The 23,732-nt window shown below is 37.5% G+C and overlaps 1 protein-coding gene across 1 annotated transcript; it reads right to left on the reverse strand.

Annotated features, from left to right (window-relative positions):
• Positions 1 to 759: 759 nt before the first annotated feature.
• On the reverse strand, positions 760 to 14,172 carry clu (clusterin). The gene is made up of 10 exons (XM_044329623.1): positions 14,044 to 14,172; positions 9,208 to 9,366; positions 8,629 to 8,777; positions 7,184 to 7,354; positions 6,822 to 6,992; positions 6,235 to 6,448; positions 5,704 to 5,844; positions 3,243 to 3,469; positions 2,183 to 2,370; positions 760 to 1,450 (listed from the first exon to the last, which is right to left on the reverse strand). The coding sequence occupies exons 2-10, from the start codon at positions 9,320 to 9,322 to the stop codon at positions 1,438 to 1,440; spliced, it is 1,389 nt and encodes a 462-aa protein (XP_044185558.1). The 5' UTR covers positions 9,323 to 9,366; positions 14,044 to 14,172; the 3' UTR covers positions 760 to 1,437.
• Between the last annotated feature and the right edge of the window lie 9,560 nt (positions 14,173 to 23,732).

Raw genomic sequence — 23,732 nt, forward strand, 5'->3', positions numbered from 1 at the left:
GATCCATAAAGCAGTCTCCCCTGTGCTTCCTGCCCTCAGTCTGGAGGCTGGAGCAGCAGTTGCAGATGCAGCAGTCTGTTACACAAGCTTTTGTTAAAATAATGTCACATTATATTGTAAAAGATCCAGCTGATGAGATACTGAGGCAACAGAAGTCATAAAAGTGTTATTCAAATCTGTTTATATTATTTCTTTTGATAGTTGCAAGATTGTTCAAGTTCTAGATACATCTTAAGGATGGTAGGCTAGCAAAGAGTCTGAATGCTCACATAAATGAGACAGTTTTTGATTTTTAAGAAATTAGCAAAACTTTCCAAAAACATGATGCTCTGTTGTAGTCTGATGGCCATAAAAGCCAAATTAATCCATTTGAAATTGTATTTATAACACAAAATGTGCAAAAGTGAAGGGGTCTGACTTCTTTTTGAAGCGACAATCATTCCAAATCATGTCTCAGAAGATCATCTAGAATCTACTCTTAACCAATTTAGGAGACTTCTGGAGATCTCTTAAATTAAAGAGCATTTTTAGGTCGAAAGAAACTCGATAAATAGCTGTTCGTCTCAAGTTTGCAAGTAGATTTTTACTTTTATATTTAAGTAAAGTCTAAAATTTAACTTTCAGCAGTTTGATAAATATAGACCATGTCCACAGAGACGTATATTGAATCCATAAATGAGAAATTCTTTATTCGCCAAGTGTTAATCACTTTTAAATGCTCAAATTCAGAGTAAGATGCAACAGAAAAGACAGACAGAATGGGTTTGAGTAGGTTTTATTGATCTCTATGTATTGCTTCATTGCTAGACTGTTGTACAGAGGGGCTCAAAGTAATCCTGAAAATGATCAACTCTGTTGGACAGAGAAACCTTATTACATTTTCACTTATCCCAGCTTTAATCAGTGATTTTTAACCCTGTTAATTAACCACTTCAACCAACTCAGATAATAACAATCAGAGATCTGTAGATGGGCCAATCAAGGGATTAAAGTCACTGAAACAACCAAATTAACTCACTCTAATGTCAGTTTTCCTGCAACAAATCAAATCTTTACTTTACGGAATTGTGGTGAATGAGATATTAGTTTAATCTGCATGTGTTAAAGTTACATCAATGTTGTTTTTTAACTAAAACTCAAGCATTTTTAGAGCTGTGGCCCTTTTTTGCCCAGCTTGCATATGATATGAGGCCTACATATGGTATGAGGTACTACAGACATGTATCTATCTACTAAATATCTTCTCTTACAGCAGGACAAAGAGCTCTAATGTAACAATATAAATCTCTGAGGTTAAACTGTAAAAGCAGGACTTGGAGAGAGTTTACAACAGAATCAGTGGGTTGGCTTCAGGATTTCCAAGTTTGTTTTGATGTTGATGAATCCAGAACATTCTCTTTGTCAGCAGACAGTGCAGGTTGGGCTGCAAATCCAACTTTATTTGACCACACTGGGAAAAAAACAAACAGATGGAGATCAGGATTTGAAAGGGATTCTTTTCATCCCAGCTAAATCATAAAGTAAGCTGACATGAATTCTCATTGTCATAGTGTTAAATTGAACACAAGAGCCCACTAAATAGACAGGATTGAGCATAATATCTATATTTCATATCGCAAAAAGTACTCAAATCATTTTCCGAAGTAAAATTGGCAATATCAGATTATCAAATTACTAGTTTATATGGAAAAATACTCTTTTCCGATCAGTTGAAAAGAACGGAAATAAGAAAAGACGTGAAAAGAAGGAGGGAAGGAAAAGAAGGGTTAGAAGAAAGGAAAAAAATATTGTTTTGGTAATAATGTTCATATTTTAAATGTAATTAGTAATTAGTAACTATAACTGACAGTAGAAAAGGTCAGTTTCTCTCAGAAATGCAGTGAAGTGAAAGTTGAAAGTCTCTCAGACAGAATCCCCCAAGTAAAGTACCAGCTAACCTAATGTTTGTACTTTGAACTACACACAGTAAAGTAGTTGAACATAGGTACTTTGGTCTTTTGCCACTACTATTATCTTAAAAAGGAGAAAATTAATAACTTAAAGAAGCATTGAAATGACAGTAAATGGTCGTAACCTTTAGAATATGTGCCGGTCCAGACACATTAACTAACAACAAGAAAATATATCAAATATTTGTTGGTTAACTCTTTACAAGTGCTTGAACTGGCTGCTGGACACTCACACACTGGTTTCCTTGTAGTTGTCCAGAGCCTTCTGGGCCACCACCTCGGAGAACTTGGGGTCAGTCCAGGGGATGTCACCCGGGACGCTGAAGTTCATGGGTGGTGAGTCGAAGAGCTGCACAGACACTTTGGTTTCTTCTGGCTCCGTATCCTCATCAGGCTTCTCCTCGCCGTCCCTGCAGATCACCTACAATACAGAAAAGAAGGGTTTAGCTGCACATCCAGTTTTTCTGCCTACAGTCAACATACATGCATTTTCATTGATATATTCTGCATGCATGCAGATATAGTGGGCAGATACTGGCTTGTACAACTCCAAATTCAGTAATTTTCAGTTGAATTATTGCTGTAACACCTTAAAAAGAAAAACTCTCAAAACGCTTGTACCTTCTGTACTTTTTAATACCATAAAATCCAATTTGCAAGGTGGTAGTCAAGCTAAAAGTAAGGTTCAAGGTTGCTTTTATTGTCTCTAAAAAGAGAAAATTGTCTTAAGGCCTAAACGCACTGGTAGCGTCTGACGGGCGCGTTTGAACTACACCTTCCTCTCTGCATTTCTCATTTTCATTCATTCATTACGTCCAACTAATGCAGCAGTTAATACAAAGGTTCTGTGGTGTTGGCATTTCAAATCTGATGCTTGCAGTGCGCCATAGGAGCATCAATTGATAATTGACAAGCGTCAGATGACATGCGTCAATTATCGCTTTTGGGCCTTTAGATTTAATGCATTACATTGTCATATCTTTCAGATTTCTCTGTATCATGACCCTGCATAAAATCAGAAAAAATCTCTATCCTTTCTGTACCACCTTTTTAGAAATTCATATTTTGTTCATGAACTTTTGGATAAGACACAAATGTCCTAATGAGAATTTAAAGCAAGCAAACCAAGATATATAATGGAATATTGATTTTGGCTGCAAATTGCACCCTCAACAAGTAGAGGTTCTCCAAACCAAAACTTACACAGAGGAACTGAGAAGGATAAAGAATAAAAGACTGCTTTGGAGCTAAACTGAATGTGAGCAACAAGTTCAGACGGCCTACAGTACGTACCGTCTGAACTTGGAAGATGTTGTCCTTTGAGTTGGTGTTATTGACCAGAGATGACACCCAGCCGAACTGCTTGTTGAACAGGTCCAGGATGGAGGAGGTGTTAAACATCTGCTCCTCAAACCTCTTCAGGAGGGTGTTGTACTGCTGGGTGAAACGCTCTGCCATGGCCAGCGCCTCCTCCAGCTCCTCCTTCAGGGGGCCCTCCAGAGGTTTCTTCCCAGAGCAATCTGCAAAGAAAACAGGCAGAAGACGAGCATATGTCATCCTGGAGCTCAAGTACGGTTAGGAAAATCTGTTTGGTGCAAAAATGGGCTTAAATGACTGAAGGTCATGATAACAATTCCTAAACATGATAGAAGTTGCAGTTTGTTTTATTGTAGGATTTTTGAACAAGGAAATCTTCTCACTGTCGTGTGGGAGGAACCATTTGTAAAATCTGATAACAGCTGCTAACAATAAAATTCTAGGAACACGATTTGATATTTTGGGAAATATGCTTAATTGCTTTCTTACCCCAAAGTTAGATGAGAAGATCAATACCTCTTTCAAGTATAATATAAGTATTGATGTTCTCAGCTCTCAAAGAAAGTGCATTAGCAGATTTTCCAAAACATCAAACTATTTATTTAATGAGAAAAACATAATGAAGTTAGTTGATTTTTAGCCATGCTAGCAGCGTGGCTCAATGTATGGCAATGTTGGTCTGTCAGTTGGTCCAGTCAGAAATAGCTCAACCACTAATGGATTGCTGTAAAATATTTATGACGTCCCCTGACTTTTCCTCTAGCGCCATCACCAGGTCAAAATTTTTAGTTGTCCAATACTTGCGCTTATGATCAAATACCTACGAAATGAATGCAATTTCCATAACTTTGTGTTTAGTGTTAATTAGCAAATTCTAGCATGCTTATGTGCTAAACTAACATGAACATGGTAAACATTATACATGCATCACATTAGTGTGCTAGCATTGTTGTGAGCATGTTAGCATGACGGTAGGCCAAACCAACCATTTAAAAGTGTGTTGTCACTCTTACATAAATACGTTCCTCCAGGTTTTTTTGTGATTATTGCAGCCAAAAATGCTTGATTTTGCAGCAGCTTTTTTCAAAAGTTGTGATACAATTGTATGTTTTGTGCGTTCCAATTGCAGTAAAATTGAAGGAATTGGGAAAAATTGCAAGAAAAGGAAAATAATGCTATTATTTAAAAATTACTACCAATGAAGAGTCATATGTAATCACTTACTTTGATAAAAAGGTTACTGTATATCACAGAGACAACTATATTTCAGTGCTAATTTTTTAAATTTACTTCCTGAACATGAGAACCATGAGCTCAAAGTTATAGAAAAAGAAAAATACTGTACTTGAGTTCACTTTATAAGCCTTTATTAAATAAACGTTCATCTCAACATTAAAAAAATCAGTCAATAATGCCATTAAAATAAATCCATTAACAGAAAGAATATAGTTTCATTTCCAACTGGTATTCTTTTGACTAACTGAATGCAAACTTCATTTAGGAACATTTGGGAATAGTTTTTCTTGGTCTATGGCAGTACTTTTTGTTGGCAGGTGAGATTTGTCCATTTTCCACCTGAACGTGCACTTGAATCCTTGCTGAATGCGATGTGATGACATAAATTACCATGACACAAAATGCGACAATTGGCCCAAATCACAAGCAGTCTGTTGATTTGGCCATTTCATGCAGAAAAATTACAGTAATTTAGCAAAATTGAAAGCTCTAGCAAATATTGTGGAGATTGCTTGAATTTGCTTACATACATATCTTAGGATTTAAATGTAGATGCTTGTAACTCCAATAAGCTGAGACATCATTCTGAATGTGAAATCAATATGAACCTCTATTTCCAAATGTCTCTCTGTCTAAAATGTAGACAGTACATCTTTGCTTTCAGAGCCTGTCCTGTCTGTTCATGGCTAGGGAACAAAAACATCATCAACATAAAGTAGGAGATTACATTATTAAATTGCATTCTCCCTCTCTGCATCCCCTGGCCATTAATTCGAAGCCCTTCCTGTTTTCAACATTATCATAAATCCTAATTGTGTTAATAAAAACATCTCTGGACCATCATTCAGGTCTCCATCTCTAGTTTCCTGCCAGAGGAAGCTGGATGAAAGGACACAGCCAGACCTTAGTGCCCTGTACCCTGTACCTTTTGAGCAGTTATTATTAGATGTTGTGTTATGTGTTATGACATCTGACATAATTTTATATTATTATATTTTCATATTATGTCATTTACTGTGTTGGTTTGCTCTGTTTATTTTTGCTGCCTATGTATGTTACACATTTGCAAACTTTTGTACTTTGTCTACATCATCATCATCATCATTGCTATCATTATACCTTTATTGTATCCATGTTTATATTTTTAACTGATTTTTAACTGAGTTTTGGTCACAAACACTTCACCAGAGACTTATCTTACCAATATGTTGGATGTCTTTGCACTTCTGACACTCGTCGCGGAACTTGAGGCAGCCAGCTGAGTTGCGACGAATCTCTCTGCAGGTCATCTTGCCGTTGCCAAAAGGTTTGGTGATAACCACGTCCTCATTCACAATGCCATCTGCGACCAGACACAAACACACAGTTTACAACATGTCTGTTTCCAAATCACAACTTTGTGTTAATTTTTTATTCATGGTTTGAAACTAGCTTAAAAACCCTGTAAAGTCCACTCACAAATCGATAAATCCTAAACTCACTTTTTTTAATCAGAATTTTATTGCTCTTCAAACAACTACAAAGGTTTAGATGAGTAGAATTGACAGGGCAACAATATTAAAACTGATGTTAATGATCTTTTAACATCCTTCAGTAGAATTTTTCATACAGATCTTTAACTTGTAATGGAGTATTTTTACATTTCTGTATTGGTACTTTTACTTAAGTAAAGGATCTGAATACTTCTTCCACTGCTGGTTGTGATTCAGGTAGAGGATGTTAGAGAACATACCCTCATTAGGAAGTGTGTCAGAGTCAAGGTCCATCATGGAGCCCATGGAGCCGAAGAAGTTCCTGCCCATGCCCATCATGGGGGAGAACAAACTCTGGAAGCCGTGGAAAGGCTCGTGGAAGACTGTGCGAATGACTCTGCTCCGGCGAGCGTAGGGTCCCCAGAAACTGGGCAAAAGGAAACTTGGAGGGTTGTAATGCACATGATCAGCCACCTGAGGAGCGTGAAGCACACAGAAACAGAGCTGATGCTGTTATACCTGTTAACCACCTCCTGAGAAAAATATCTGGCTCTTCAGCTGCTAAATGCTCCACTATGTTCACCAGCTAGTCACTAACTGTGTTTGCCTGCTGTAGCTGGAAACAAAGTTATTGACAGCAGTGAGAGTGAATGAAAACTATAGCTGCAATGATTCATCAATTGACAAAAAGTTAATTAGCAACTATCTTGTCTATCTTGTTACTATGTTGTCCCTGAATGTTGGTGGGCAGAATTAAGTGTTACTGACTGTAGTCAATACAACTATCACAGTAAATATGTATCTGTATGTCCAGTGTTTATTCCTATGGTCTACAGGTGAACAGTACCTTCATACTGTCTGAAAATATGCTGTCCACTCCGTCGGCCATCTCTGAGTATTTCTCCTCCAGGTTCCTGAACTCTGTGTTTTGTCGTTGTCCCTCCTGCTCCAGGTCGTCTATCTTCTCCCCGTTGATCCAGATGGAGAAGGGAGAGGATCGGTTCAGCACGTCCTCCAACTACAGAGAAAGGGAGAATTAGTATTTTCATTTTTTTAAATCCATATTTATAATACCAATACTAAAAAGATGCTAGACAGTAAGTAAGGCAGTAAAGGAAGTAAGTGCTATTTGCAGTAAAAATGAAAATACTATACTACTTGCCATCATATAGTATTACTAGCTATTACGAGTTATTACGAGTATCTGACCTGGCGTCCCACCAGTCCAGATCCACTGCTGCATGTGCGGGAGTAGTACTTGATGCAGGTGTTCTTCAGACAGGGCTTACACTCCTCCCATAGAGCCTTCATGGTCTCGTTACAAACCTCCTCCTCCTGCTCCAGCTTAGCCTCCATCTCCTGAGCCGCACGCATCGATTCCTGCAGCAAAACAGAGACAGAGATTAAAGAGGAAATCTTTTTTCTTCTTTTTTTATTGTGGTACCATCGTTAATATAAGTTGCTTATTGTTACGGTATTCATTGTTGCAGCAAAAAAATGACAGCTCCACCTACAGTTAGGAGATCACGTGATACAAAATAACACCTCTATCAATTTGCTATGTACAGAGAAAACACATAATGTAGCCCATGAAGGACATGTTATACACTTTTTAAAAAAATAAAGGGATGCAACTAATGATTATTTTTATGATTGATTAATCGTTTTATCCATAAAATGATCCATGAAGTGAAAAATACCATTATAATTTCCCAGAGTCAAAGGAGACATCTTCAAATGTCCTATTTTGTCTGACTAACAGTACAAACCCTGAGGTTATTCAGTTTAATAGTATATATAACAAAGTAAAGTAATAGATCATCACATTTGAGAAGCTGAAACCAGCTGTTTACTATTTTTGCTTTAAAAATGACCAAAACGATTATATGATTATTTAAAATATTTTCTGATTAATTTTCTGTCAATCGACTAATTGATGAGTTGACTAATCATTGTGGCTCTAAACATTTTATGGAATATATTTATTATTATTATTTTTAAACAGACAGGAGAAAAGCATGTGCAGAATATGCACAGAAGAAACAAATCAAAATTTGTTCTAGAGACATATCAAAGAGGGAATAAAGAAATGATATTTTTGTAATTCCTGTTGTTATAAAAAAGAGTTTTAAAAATCGTTTTCCTTTAGTTCTTGGTCTATGTCACAATGCCATTGCTAGAGCTGAGCTGAAATAACTTTTTTTTGCAGGAATTCATTATTTTTTCAGGAAAGGACTGAGGAAAATGGCAATAAAGAAGATCCACTCTGCAAGAAAACTGTTTCTCATTTTGTCATTCTGTATCCTGTCAGCATACTGAGGTGATATCATTAAGTATTTGCTTACTTGTAGTGAGAACGGGTCTATTTTCTTCATCTTTCTTTCGTCATTTGTTAAATATTTGGGTTCTTGCTGTTGCTGCTTTATAAAAGTTATAAACCACAGGATGAAGTGCTTTATAGTGACTTAAAAGTTTACTCTGCTTTGTGATGTGGCTCAAAAAAAAGCACATTAACTGTTCTGTAATCACTAGACAACTCTATTGGGACAAAACATGTCAGTGTGTTTTATTATGGATTATATTTTAATTATACTTTACCTTCATTATTTATATAAAAAAGAAGAAATTATATAATATATGTCTCATGTCTCTACCTCTTTCTGCTGCTTGGTTTTCTCCAGAGCATCCAGAAACATCTTGTGGTCCTCTGAGGATTTCTGCATCACACTCTTCATCTCCTTCACCCCATTAATGGCGTTTTCAATCTGTTCATCCAGATATTTCTCTCCCTGGAGTGAAAGCCCTGTGAAGAAAAACATATAACATGCATTTTCACTTCAACTGTGAACGCAAAATACAATATCATGTATTGCTCCTGCGTCTCTTCCCAAGCTGACACATTTCTGTTCAAAGTAAATGATAATTATATGTTTTTATCTTCATTTATGTGCACGTGTTTGCAAACAGAAGAAGAAATTTACAAAAAACACCCTTTAACTCTCCTCTGCTGTCTGTTACTGCTACATCCTCAAGTTTCCATTTTAAACATGTCATTTTTTACATATTTAAACACTGCTGGAATAGCAATCTTCATACCTGCTCATATGTTGAGGGGATTTTTTTCTTTTTCCTAAAGCTTTGCTAATTTCCAACAGGGTAAGGTGACTCCATTTTAACATTTAAAGGGTGTTTTCTGATGCCTTATATACCCCAAGAGATGCAGTGAAACTTACGGGTAAGATCCTCTTTAGATGGGGGAACGATACAGTTGGCTGAGGCCAGAAGAAGAGCCAACACAGCCAGAGTCTTTGACCCCTTCTTCTTCATCATCATCATCATCATTAACATCCTCTCTGACTCTCACGGGGCCAGCAGGCAATGATGAGAAAAACCTGGAAAAAAGAGTCACAGTTAAATCTCTGCCTCCTGTTGTAATGTTGTTGTAATGTACCTGCATCTCCACTAGAGGGTGACATAAACTGTACAGAAGACAGACAGAGAGCTACGCAGTAAAAAATGAGCACACTTACTCAGCAGGTTTTCATCCTCACACAGCATAACATAAAAATAACCGCACTAATCAATACATGTAAATAATTCAGAGCCTCCTGAATGCATCATATTCCTCATCTCCGGTTTCAATCTTTAAAACACAAAGTGGGGAAATCATCACCAAGTTGACCTCAGATCAGTTTATTTTTGGGTGACTTTGACCGACGGTGCCTTTGAAAAGCATTACATAAAGAGAACAGCGAGCCCTTTCTCTGTTTAAACATTTCTCTGACGTGTGCTTGGTCAGCTGCCCATGTTTTCATCAATGTCAGATTAAACAAAGACCGACTGTGGATGCTGATTTTTTTTTTTTTCCCTCTTCTTCACACACACAAGATAGAGACTGATAGAGTGATGAATGATACAGAGAGAAAGTCATTAGACAGAAGGACTGGCCTTCGCTTCTTTGTTTGCAGCTTTTCTTGTGCAGTATAAATCTCCTTCTCTGAGTTTAATCTGTTGATTAATTCTACAGCCACCTTTAATCCTCTGTTTTCTTCTAACTCAGCAGAGGGTTTCAAATGTACCAACCTGCCATTTTCAAGCAGGGTAATGACATTTTAACATGCATAAGAAAGTTAGTGAATTTATATTATACTAAAATCTGAAAGTATTAGGCTTCAAGTGTTTGTCGAACATCTCATCCCAAAATCATTGACATTAATCTGCTTCAGCCTCAAGAGCATTAGTGAAGTTGACCACAGATGTTGGGTGATAATGTCTGGCTCACAGTTCATTCCAAACATGTGAGATGAGGTCAGGGCTCTGTGCAGGCCGGTCAAGTTTTTCCCAAGAAATCATCTCTTCATGGACCTTGCTTTGTGCATGGGAGCACTGTCATGTAAAAAGAGGAAAGAGTTTTTTTCCCAAAGTGTTGCCACAAACTTGTAACCACACTACTGTCTTGCACTGGGTGACATGTTCCTTCACCACGAAGATTACGATCGCAGTAGTTTGTTTTGAAACAGCTCCTCAGACATTGATCATGTTTTCAATCTCAGGAGAGTTGTTCCGTGTACGGCAGACGCCACTGCAGAGTTCTGTTTATAGAGCTTCACTAGCTTGTTGTGCAGCATATCACAACCTTTTGACCTTGTACTACATTGTTAATAACTTTAGTATAAAGTCAAGAGGTTGTCATATGTAGCACAACAAGCTAGCAAAATTCCTGTGCATGTGCATGTGCAGTGGCGTCTGCCGTACACTGAACTGCTCTTCAGAGACTGAAAACATGATCATTGTTTAGTTTTTGGAGCCGTTCTAAACAAACCAGCATGACCGTAATCTTTGTGTTGAAGGAATATGTTGCCCATATGTTGCCCGTGTGTCTCACTGACATGATTCATGGTTTTTGGACAACAATGGAGGTCTATGGCACAGAGGAATAAGATAAGGCTATATCAGGCTTTGGATACACACGCAATACTTGTAAGTAGGATCAATTCATGGTTTGGCTCTACATGAGATTTGTTGACAATAAGAAAAATATAGAAAATTGCTAGTCAAATCCTTTAACGTTTCCTTTAGTTGGGACTAAGGGGCCCAGCCCAAAGACCAAAAGTTGTGGACAGGTGTGTCCACATACCTTTGGCCATATAGTGTAAGTTGAGTTACAGCAAGTCACCATATTATCCAAGGTAAGAGTGACACTGACCTGTATGCAATAAAGAGTTATTTGCTGATCATTAAAACTTAGTTTTCTTTTTCAAATAAAATATATCTTATGTAAGTTTAGATGAGAGAAATCTTCTTCATGTCATGCAGTCAATTTTGAGCACAGTTGCCTGCTCGCCCACCATCTCTTGTTCCTATGGAAACAAGCAAAGTGTTTTTGCATCATATCTTGTATAAATTTAACCAATAAGTTTTACATTAATTTCTTATTCAACCCCCACACATGCAATTCAATTCAATTCAATTCAGTTCACACATAAACATGCTCATTCAGCTTGCTGCAGCTTTTGATTGAAGCTATATGATGTTTATGATGTGACATATTTAGTCTTTATTGCTGCAATCAAACAGAAATTCACAGATTTGGTATTTGGTAATAGAAATTTTGGGATCTCCCTTCTCCACTAGAATATAAAATGTCCGATGACCTTTGACATAAAACTAGAATCATGTATCATTCAGCACACTGCATGCTTAAGTGTTATACAGAACCAGGGAAACAGTCAACAGTCATCACACAGCAGATACATTCAGTGTACTGATGTTACAACCTCTCTAAATCTTAGTGCATTCCTTTAATCTGATGTGAAAAACAAAGGAACAAACAAAAATATGTGACCAACTATTCCAAACCCAGCAGGACTTGGCGTCCACCTGGGAGCAAAGAAAGTGTCCCACTTTCCTCTCTACAGCATCTGAGCTCATGTTCACGAGTTTCACACTTCCAGTACAGGAAACTGCAGCCGCAAACACCATGGGGTCGTTATTCAAGTGAAAGTAAACCTTAATTACAGCATGCTGGTTAATGGAAGGTTTGTCAACAGGAAATGACTGTTTCCGGATAGGCCTTTTTAATGAGAAAAAAACCAGAATCAGTTTGGTGTTCAGAGAGTGCAAAGAATGAGAAGTACCAACAGACAGATCCCTGGAGAGTTAAACACAGTTAAACAAGAGACAGTTAAACAAACAAAAAGAAGAGAAGAAAAAAAGGTAAAATAATTTACTATGCAGAGGCTGAGCTCCATTACTTGCAGAATAACAGCCACAGGGATCCTGGTTACACAACCGAACAATAGTCCAGATGTTGCTTGTAAGGCCTTCCAGAAAGTTCAGTTCGCTTCATGAAGTAAAATAAAACTTTATCCTCTGGACATCTGTCCACTTGCTACACATAAAGGAGCATTTTTCATACATTTTTTTTCATCTGCAGAGTATTTTGAGTCCATAATAGAGCTGCAGTTGATTAATTGATCTGTTGGTTGACAGAAAAATTATTGGCAACCACTTTGAATTAATTGTTTTTGAGCTAATCGATAAAGAAAAAAATAATTAGCTGCATGTGTATCATTACTGTATAGTGAGTGTATATTACATATATTGCACTGTATTTTAATATACTATTATGTATATTGTATTCATTTATTTTATCATATTATTTTAATTATTTTATTATTATTATTATTATTATTATCTATTCATACTTATACCTCTATAACTATACCTTTATATACTTCACACATCATGGCTGCTGGATTTGCTCTACTGGATCTCTATACACAAATATTTTGCACAAGTATTGCTTTTTTAAATGTAATGTCTCTAATTTCTTTAATATCTTATCTTATCTATGTTAATTTTATTTCATTGAAACCGTTTTCTTACCTCTTAGCCTGTCTCTGTGCTGCTGTAATGTGTGAACTTCCCACTGTGAATCAGTAAAATCTGATCTTTTTGTGTCTGAAAAACCTGCTTGTTTCCACTTTTGATGAATTCCCCATCTGTTTCTGTCTCATTCTCTCCGTTAGAAGCTAAAAACTTGCACAAAACGACTTTCCCAGTGCTAGAAAGAACAATTAAGTAATCTGGATCATCTGGGTTCCAATTACAACAAATGGGACAGTAGCGCGTGTGGCCTCATTTTGTCCTCTTTTCAAGTGTTTGGGGGATTTTTGTACCCAAAGGATTCACTTGTCATGCAGTCATGCTGAAATTAGAGCCAGTTCTACAACAGAAAATGTATCAAAGTTAACTAAAATCCAGTTTGGGTACAGCTAATATCACCAAAAAGTCAGTTGAATCAGAATTATTATTACACATGAATTTAATTTAAAATCCATCCTGCATGTATCCTCTGTTCCTCCATTCAACACTCTCACTTTCTAAATTATCAAACTGCATGTTTATATTCTTATTTTGCAGTAAGTATTGCTGCTCAGTGTGCCCAACCACAATATGATGTCATCTACCATAATCCTGTTGTTTTCATCCAAAGATGGAGGTCACACCCATGAGTGAGCACAAGCAGCAGTCAACAATGAAGTCAGCATTTCTGCATGATGCACTTCACCCATGTATGGCACTTTAAGCTTTTGAGTGAGTGTGTGTGTGTCTTTGTGTGTGTGTGTGTGTGTAGAAGCGCTTTGCCATGACCTTCTTAAGAGTTCTTATACTCTGATTCTATTTTTGATACTATGATGATACCTGTTTTAATGTATTTTGTCTTGATGTCTTTTGAATCTGTCTTGTTTTTAACTCCTGAATGCTGAATCTCCCATCTGCACAACAAATTTGGGTGCTACTAGAGAAATCCTGAACCTTGACAAAAAAACAACAACTGCAGAGATCATTTAAACTCATTTCACAGCCTAATTATAGCTTAATTATATATATGACATTACATGATCTGAACCTGAAAAAAGCAGCCAATATGATGCCTCTGTATTCTATTTATTAGGCTATAATAAGACTGTTTTCATGGCAGCCTGAAAATAAAGAGACCGTTTTCTTTTTGAGCATCAACCCAGCTGCAGACACTAGAAATTAAGCCCCTGGCTGTGACTCACCTCTTTGTGTTTCCGGAGGCTCCAAACCGTCTGAGGCTGCCTCTGCTCGCTCTGCAGCTCGTATTTATACCAGCGGATAACGGGGACGGTGCATGTGATTCACTGACCAAGCATGCCGCGCGCTGCAGCCACTGTCAAGCTGCTGCAGTGCACTTCCTGTAGGTCCCTGCAAAGTAAAACCAGTATCAGGAGCTGTTCTGGTTTTTTTTTTTTCAAGACGAAAACTGCCCTGAAGGTGGAAGTGTAGTTGTGTTTTGTACAGTATGTTCAGATCCTTTACTTAAGTAAAAGTTGAAATACTGTACTCTAAAAATACTACGTTACAAGTAAAAGTCTGAATTTAAAATGTTACATAAGTAAAAGTACATAAGTATTATCAGCAAAATGTACTTAAAGTATCAAAAGTAAAAGTACTCATTTTGTAGACTGGCTTCCTTTAGTGTTATATTATTATAGTATATTATATTGTTTGTTTTTATTACTAACAAACACATGTTAGATCATTTTAATGTTACACTTTAAACAGGTTCTGTGAAACACTCAGTGTCAGATTTGAGGGCAGATTATTCCACTGTACTGCTGCACTGTAGACAGATGTGTTTTTGCCCATCAGGCTACTGAATCACAAATGTATGACGTCTGTGGAGCTGCCTCCGGTAAATTAGCTAAGATTGTCTCTTAGTAGTGAGAAATAATTAATTGAGTACTTTGGTACCATATTACTTTAGGTAGATTATGAGTAATAGTACTTCATCATGTTATAAAAGTGTATCATATGTCTTTATTATAATAATAATAATAATAATAATAATAATAATAATAATAATAATAATAATAATAATAATAATAATAATTAGCTTGTCAAACAGGATCTTGTATCAAAATGTATGTTAAATCATTCTATTGTGTGAAACATTGATACTTGAAACAAGTCCCCACATTATATTTGAAAAACAGAATTTGTTGCCACTAACAAATACTCAAAATATTGATATACAGCATCTAAAATGTTATGTATATTTATACAACACCCAAATATCTGTCTGTAAGTGCCTATCGCAGGTAATGAACCTTCACATGATGTTTTTTTTCTGAAGTTCTATACAACATTACAAAATTTTGTCAATATGCAATTAATTTCCTGAATAATAAATCATATTTTCTTCACAAATAGTGACACATTGTGCTCAGATGACAAAACAAGGGGCCCTACAAAGTGTGTAAGCATCCTTTGTATTTATATAAGTAAATATATAATATTAAAATAAGTAAAATTAAAACGATATATAAGGGAATATTGTCAATCTAAGATCCACACAACAGCGTGTATCATATATTATTTATGATATATAACTGATCTTATTTTACAATATATCACACTGATGTTTGTGTTTCACTCTCCTGAGGAGTCACTGCCATTACTCCACTCAAGTAAAAAGAACTGTGTGCTTTATTTTGAAATCAGAGTCCAGTTTCCTGTCCTTTGCTAAACCCTACCTGACGTTGACACTTTGAGCCTAAGGACTTTTCCAGAAGTTTTGTAATTTATTGGCAGCTGTGCTCAGAGCTGCTGAGCAGGAAGACAAACACTTGATTCATCCTAACTGTGACTCAACACTTACTAACTTCACTGTCACGTTTCTGTATCTGCAGGTTATCAAACCAGGTCAGAAATGTACAATTTAACAATAAAAACATGAACCCAACAAGCAAAATTTGTAAAACAGTAACACAGTTCCTAAATTGAGCAAATCTAAGTAAAGCATTCAGGTATTTAATAATAAATTCATTAGTTCACTGTTATGGAAGTGTGTGAGTGTTGTGCGTCAGAGCCCTGTCTGCTGAAATATACTTTTTTCTTTTAGTCATTTAATGTAATTTAAATGGGATTCTGAACAAAAAACCACAAGTCAAATGTATACAATGAAATACAAAACTTGAACAACAAGTTTTATGACTTAATGATATTTTCAGTTCAGTCAGACAACTTGTGTAAAATGTTTATTTACAGCAAGCAGAACATTAGAGTTTGGCATCATCACTCCCTGCAGCACAGAGATATTGGTGAGTGATGAGTAAATATCTTCCCCTCTAGCGAGAACCTGCAGGTGGCTGCTGGGGCTGAATGAGCAGGCAGTAATACTGTGGTGCACAGCAGCAGCAGCATTAGCAGAGGGAGAGATGGGAAATTTTGTAACTTAAAAGACCTGGCTGAAAACCTGGGGCCCTTTTCTGGGAATCATGAGGTAGACTGCTAAATATGGAGGGTGTGTTTGGTAGGTGATAAGGAGAGTGAGGCATGTCACGTCTAGCAGTGCAGCTCGAGTTGACTGCCTGAGCTTTGCACTGTGAATGTTTTTCCTTTTTGAAAATCTCAGATAAAGTCACAATAATAAAAATAGACATAGTTATTAGCTTTGCTGCAATTTCTGTAAAAGTTTTAACAGGATTTCTACTGAGGTACAGTATTTCACTGCAGACATTTGATCTCATAGAGTAGAACAAGCACAGGTGCCATTAAAGATATTAATGATCTTCTCTCTCTTCAACACTTATATGTCCAAGTGCACCAAGCCAGAGAGTGTTAATGTTAAGAATTACACCTGCAGTGAAAAATGTCTATTGTTTGCAGGAATCTATCTATTGTTTGTAAGAGTCCAGTCCTTGTTAAGGAGGCATAGCTGTCCATAGAAAACCATGTATCTCCAAATCTGGTGATTTTAAATGTATCTGATAAACTGTAGAATTAAGTTGAGAAAAATCGCCTACTTCTTAAGCAAAATAAGCTATTTAAAAACACTGTTGCAAAGCTGAATGTGTGATACATGGTTTTCAGCATTGTAATGCACAGCTGACTCCTCGTTAGGTCTAAACAGCTCAGAGGTCCCTGAGTTTCAGCCTGTTCTGACTGAAAATCCGCCTGTGCTAACATGTAGCTTTCCATAAATGTCAGGAGGCTTTTGGGAATTTAAAAAAAAAAAAAAAACAGCAGCGGGAGGAGAACAAAATGTTAAGACGACGGATCCTGCAGGCTTAAAACATGGAAACAAACACACAAATCATAGGACTAGGTGATGAGAACTGAGTCAAGCTGCCGTCAAATCAAATGTTATTAATACTGAAGTATCTTTAAACAAAACAGTAATACTAAAAAACAACACGAGAGGCTGTGTCATCATAGAGGGCGGATGTTCCAGTAAATCACACACGTTCATACACTCACGCACAGATTCCTTAGTTCTGTGTCAGCAGCAATCATCTCTCTGCCTAAAGGTTCACCAGCAGATAATATCTGCATTATATGTTAGTATAGCATATACATGTCTTTACTTCATTAATGCATCCACCTAAATGACGTAGAGACTTTTAAACTCTACACTTATAAAACTATCAAGCACATGCATGTTCCACAAAAAGAGATAACCATGAAAAATGTTGTTTCCTTAGTAAAAAACAAACAAACTAAGGCTTACATTTAAAGATTATTTTCAAGCTAGAGTGTTTGTCTGCTCTACTGAATCTGCTAGTTGATCACCCATCAGTGTAAAAGCCAAATGTGACACTAGGTGGCAGGAACTCCTTTCTTATAAACTCCTCTCCCTTGAGGTCTTAACACTGGCTTCTTACTTCACTGTGTACTGTACACTCACAGAGCACTTTATTAGTAATGCTTTTCGATGTAATGCAGTGGAAATAAGCTTCATCAGTTATAGGATGAGTATTTTTCATATCATATATATATATATTCATGCAAATATGTTCACATATTGGAGACTGCATGGTCTGTTTACAGCACAATGAATCTAAATAAATAAACTTTAGTGGCCAGAACATCTGTGTAGAGATAATGTAGGGAATACCAGACTTAAAAATGTGAGTGAGACATGTCCCTTTCACTCCTTCCAATATGGCCCCTATGTGTGAAATTTCAGCCAGCACAGCATCCCTCATTAAACACCAGTCTGGCTGTTTGCATGACGGGATTTTTAGCTGATTTAATCTATTAAACAAAGTTTCTATCCATTCAAAACACAGCATGGAAATGTGACAGTATTTAAGTCACGGTGATCGTGTGGTGAAGAGTGATACTGGGCAGATATTTAATAGCATTCAGAGCCAGATGTTCAGTTTTTATATTGTTTCTAGAACTTTGTGTCTGTCATTTGTTCCTCTCTTCCTCCCTGGCCGTCTCTGTTTCTGGAGTCTTGTTCACTTCACGTCCGCTTCACTTCATCAAACCAAGATGGATGTTGTTGCAAAAGAGCAAGTTGCTGTCAGAAGGCAGTCCAGAAGACAGGATTCTTGGAGCATCTTGCGATGTTTATCCTTTACGCAGATTTACAGCCTCACTGCACTCTGAGCAGAGGTCACTCGATCACTGGTTCACTCACAACATACAACATGAGAATTATTCACCACATACAGTACATGCAATACAAAAACAACTATAATATACATAAAAGACAGAAGAAAGCTACTGATATCAATACCAGTATGAGAATGAAGCTGCAGGAACACCACTGTTTCATCCAACAAATTTAGATGAAGATTGCACCAGAGCCTCAACATACTTAAGGACAACTTAAGGTCATTTTTTTCACAGTATTATTTTTTAACAGAAGTGAAATCAAGTCTTTTGGGCTATGCTAAAGAATTAAAACTAGAGACTTGAATGTTTTTGCTTTCAAGTCTGAAGTCAAACCGAATTATCACAAATTCAAGTCTCAAATAAGTCAAGTCCCTCCACCAGTCAACTCTCAAGTCCTCACTTTTGTAACTTAAAGCACCTAATCAATATATTTATAATAACAATTGATCAAATGAGTATGTGACGTGATGGAATGTAACAAAATACATCGACTCAAGTACTGTACTTATGTACAATTTTAGCGTGCTTTACTTGAGTATTTCCATTTTACGCTACTTTATACTTCTACTTAACTTAATACTTAACTTACTATGTAGAGATTGGTTTTCTCTTTGACATTTAAGGGTCTTTTTCTGATGATCAGTATTAAAAAAAGACATTAAATCTACTTTGAGCCAATGTTGTAAAACAATAAAAGATGAAACATACCAAGGGAGGTGAATGCTTTTTACAGGCACTGTCTATCTGTAAATATACCAATAACGGAGTATTATTATACTGTAGTATAAGATCTCAGTACTTCTTCCACTGCTGGCTATGTGTAATGTGAAAATGGATGCTTATCGTTACAAACTTACAGAGAGTTACCACCCGACTTTGCAGTTCCTTTCAGCCTTACAGATCATTTTATTGTCTTTCAGCTCATTGTTTTGGTAACTTCACTGTTTTGATTCAATCTCAAAATTAAAAAGTGTTTTTTGGCCACAGCAGACAACTGTGCACTACTTGCCCAACAGCAAATGACAAAATTAGTTACTAGTTAGCTGGTGAACATAGTGGAGCATTTAGCAGCAAAAGATACAGATATTTTCTCAGGAGTTGGTGGAGACCAAAACAGAGCCAGAAGCACAGTGAATTTTGGACTTATATTTGTCAGGTGGCCACGACTCCAAATTAATGCTAATGTTGATTGATGTCTGCTGGGTGTGTAAATAGGCAGCTGTGTACTAAAATGTTTGCCATATCAACTTAAAATGTTATAATATGTCACTGTTGTGTTCACAGTTTGTTTGTACTGCACACATGACCAAAAATTATTGCAGGTTTAAGTCTGACTTGAGTCCAAGTCTTGAATCCCAAGTCTACATCTGGCTCTCAAACATGAGCTAGAGACAACCAGTCACATCGACTGCTACTGCCTTTGTTTCAGTAGTTATCAGTCTGACAATGACGTATGTGTGTTTACCAAATGCTACATGGCAGCAACTTACGTAAGTTGGATTTCAACATCACACAGGCCAAAAATGCACATCTGGATCTAAACCTCGCTGGCCTGAAGGTATGCTCAGTTTGTGTTGCTCAGTGTTGACAGTTTACCAGCAGCAGATCCAGTGTGACTAATCTAATTATCTGTTGCGTGACCCGCTGCAAACTTTTGTTTTTCTCCACTTTCTGTGTGTGTGGGTGGGTGTATGTGTGTGTGTGTGTGTGTGTGGGTGTGTGAGTGGAGGTATCCAGATGGTTGACAGAGACGGCTGTACTGTAGTGTGTGTGTGTGTGTCTGTGTGTGTGTGTGTGTGTGTGTGTGTGTGTGCATCCTGTGCCAAGCTGCTCCAGCATTCATTCGGCCAACTGGTGAAGTAAAACCATGTAGCTCTGCTGCCAGTCCCCAACCGGTGGCATGAATTTCAACACACACACTCACATGCAAAGAGAAATGCTCTGCTGGCTTCTGACTCAAAACATAATTATCACCAGGTTTAAAGGGTTAGCCTGGATTTTTTGAAGTGGGGTGGTATGAGGTATTTAGCCAGAGTCAGGATACGCCAAAGATCCGCTCTCTGACCCAAACAGCTGATCTGCGGTGTGATACAGTGTGCAGCATGCGTAGGAACACGGAAGTCCTAGGGTTGAGAAAATGTAGTGCCAAAGGAAAGGGCTGTCTGACGGCAAGGTAAAGCGGTGAAAATATTCTAAATATAGCGTACACTTAAACTGATATTGATTCTTTTAGGTGGGCCTTTTTTTTGGTGGCCCAAATACGTTTTGCTGCTGTCCCGGGCCACAGCACTACATTGTTTAGCTTCTGTCTGCTTCTCCAAACTGGTAGTGTGCCAATCGCCATCTACTGTTGGTAATACACTATCTATGGATAAGTACCTCATACAACCCCACTTCAAACAATCTAAACTAACTAACTTTAATTGGTCCCATTGGTGGTACTGAATGACCGGCGGCTGACAGGCTACAGATGGACTTCAAACATTTGTATGATTCTGGCATCAATTTAGGGGAATTGTGTTTCTATGAGTGTGTGGATAGAAGCATGAGTATACACTGAAATGTGCATGAACTACGCTGACTGAGAAACTCCACAATGTAATCAAAGGCTGGTGGTTTGATGATCAAAGACCAGCTGAGCAACGCTGGTCATTAAAATACCTAATAGACTCCTTGTTTCTATGTACTGTAGCTTTCAGAGCTGTAAAAACTCTGCTGTACTCTTCTAGTGAAGGAAAAGAGAGGAGAGAAAGATGTGGCCTAATTCTCAAAAGGACATTATTCACTCTTGGTTACGGTTGCTATGGTGATGCGGTGCAAAACAATTTGGCAGCACTGAAATGTCCTGATACAAATAATCACTTCAAATAATGTCCTACGGGATATTAGAGCTGTTGGTACTTGAAAGTGTTTATTTAAATAGTTTTTCTTGATTGGTTGACCATGATGTCAGCATGATGTATTTAAAATGTGTGCCTATGTGCTGCTGTTTTACTTTGCTCTTTGTCATGTTAGCCATTTGCCTGAGGAAGAAGGACTACCACATTAAATTATACTCTATATGGGCTTTACTGTATGAGGAGACTCATCGGTTGTTAATAAAACATATGTTAATGTTTTCAAGATCTGTAATAAGCCATTTATGAGAATAACGTTTGTGAAAAATCACTTTGGCTCGTGTATACAGTCTTCTGGCTTTATGCTCAGGGGTAGAAACTTTATTAATACCTTTTTACGTTCTAATAAGTTGTAAATATTTGTCAGTCATTAATTCAAAATCTTAATGATAATCCATTATATTTGCAGTTGTAAATGTTAATGTGTTGTTAATAAAAGATTATGGCTGGACTCTGCAGATCTAGGAGATAAGTGGTCACACAGTCCATTGGAGAGATTTTCCCGATGAATGTAAGAGTGAGTGACCATATTAACCATTTGTAAAGCCATTTGTTACAACTTATAAAGCTTTGTAAAGTATCCTTGTGGTGTTGTGGCTGTTTACTGTAGATAAAACATATACACTGCAACACTGACAATCTGGCAAGGAGTGAATAAATCTGGGCAGGTATATATGCTAGTGGGGCTGATGAGATAATGAGCAGCAGATTGGGATGATTTGGGAAGGAGGAACAGGTGAGCAGGCGGGTGTGGGACTCAGATGACTGGGATAGGTGGAAAGTCTGGAGGCGTCTGGTGGGCAGGTCTGGAAAATTCCTCACAAATGAATGAGCCAAAATAGCAGTGGCTGGACACTGGGACAGAGTGCCATTGTGACATAATGGACCTTGTTTTCTCTACTGCTGTTTCCAATGTCAAGAATGACCTCTGAACTCCAGTTTTAAGCCAACATGGAAGAGAAGTTTTTAAAGTGCTCAGAAAAATAAAAATGTGAACATCTACAATTCCATGACAACTCAACAAACTCCACATCAAAAGATCCAGATCAGTTACTCAATAGACCCTGTACTCGGCTAACTTTTTGACATTTTGAGCCAGTTCCAGGGCTCTGGTATTGTGCATGCTCACTCACTGACATAGCTAACTGGGACAATTAATGGAATGGAGCCATCGTTAATGTTATTATTTACACCTGTGCTTTCCCTGCTTAGTCAAGTCAAAATGCCAGCTGTGAAAAAGGATTTGTTGATCTTGTGGTGGGACTGTTTTCTCAACTGAATGATGTGTTTTCATTAAAGTTAATGAGTCATAAATGAGAATTTTTCAAACAAATGACACAAAAGAAACTATAAAGTCATGTTGGTTCCTAACAACAAGCAAAACAAATTTTAAGCACTAGCATACTTTATTGATGCGTTGAAACAATAAATACTGGAATGTCATTATTTTACAAGAATGAGCTTAGAGAAAGAGAGCAACACTTTATATTCCTCTGAAAACAAAATGGGGAAGTAGTCTGTTTTCACAGCCTACACACGAACAGATGCATACAACATGTACAGTATGTGGTCACGTTGCACATGTACATGCATATCTTACGTATACTCTTACATCTACTTGCAGACACATATGGTCATGTGTACAGAGACAGCATAGATCTCAACATACAGTTTTATTTAAAACTCCTGCCCCCGTCCCCCCTTCCTCTTTAATGTTTTATTTATATTACCAACTGGAGGGTGAAATATACATCTTGTTTAGTACTTCATAACCATATCCAAGTGTCACAGTGACTCAGTGCAGAAGATGAAATATAGGAACTGAAAATCTACAATGCCAGACAGCCGATGGAGTTGCCTCGTCAGCTGGATGGCCAGATGTGTATGTTGGTGCGAGAGTTACACCTGCTGTAAGTTTTAGACACTGGTAGTCGAGGTTATTGGGAGCAAACTGAGAAGAGTGCAAACTGGTGCCAGGTAGGGATTATAGCTTTGACATGTGTCTGTGTGTGTTTGTGTGTAGGTGTGTGTTCGCAGAAACTATTTCCTGTCTCGCAGGCCAAGGCCACAGATATTCAAGGTGCTCACTCCACGATGTTAGAACATTTGTTAGCAATTAGCCTCGGCCACAAAACTGACTCTCAACAAAACACATGAACCCTCCCTCCCTCTCTCTACCCCTCCCTTTCCTTTTTTTTTTTCTTCTCATCCTGTCCCTTTTCCAGTCCCTCCCTCATTTTCCAGTTTCTTTGTTCCCCTCCCATCTTTCTCTCTCTCTCTCCTTCTTTCTTACCACCCTTCTTCCTTTTCTTCATCCCTCCTTGCTCAATTTCTCTCTCCCTCCCTCCTTCTCTAAAGTTGCACATGGTTTCCGTCTGAGGAGGTTTAGTTTCCTCAGGCTATGGAAAGGAGAGGGATGATGC

Source organism: Thunnus albacares, chromosome 16 (assembly GCF_914725855.1).
Source record: "Thunnus albacares chromosome 16, fThuAlb1.1, whole genome shotgun sequence".
Classification (NCBI taxonomy): domain Eukaryota; kingdom Metazoa; phylum Chordata; class Actinopteri; order Scombriformes; family Scombridae; genus Thunnus; species Thunnus albacares.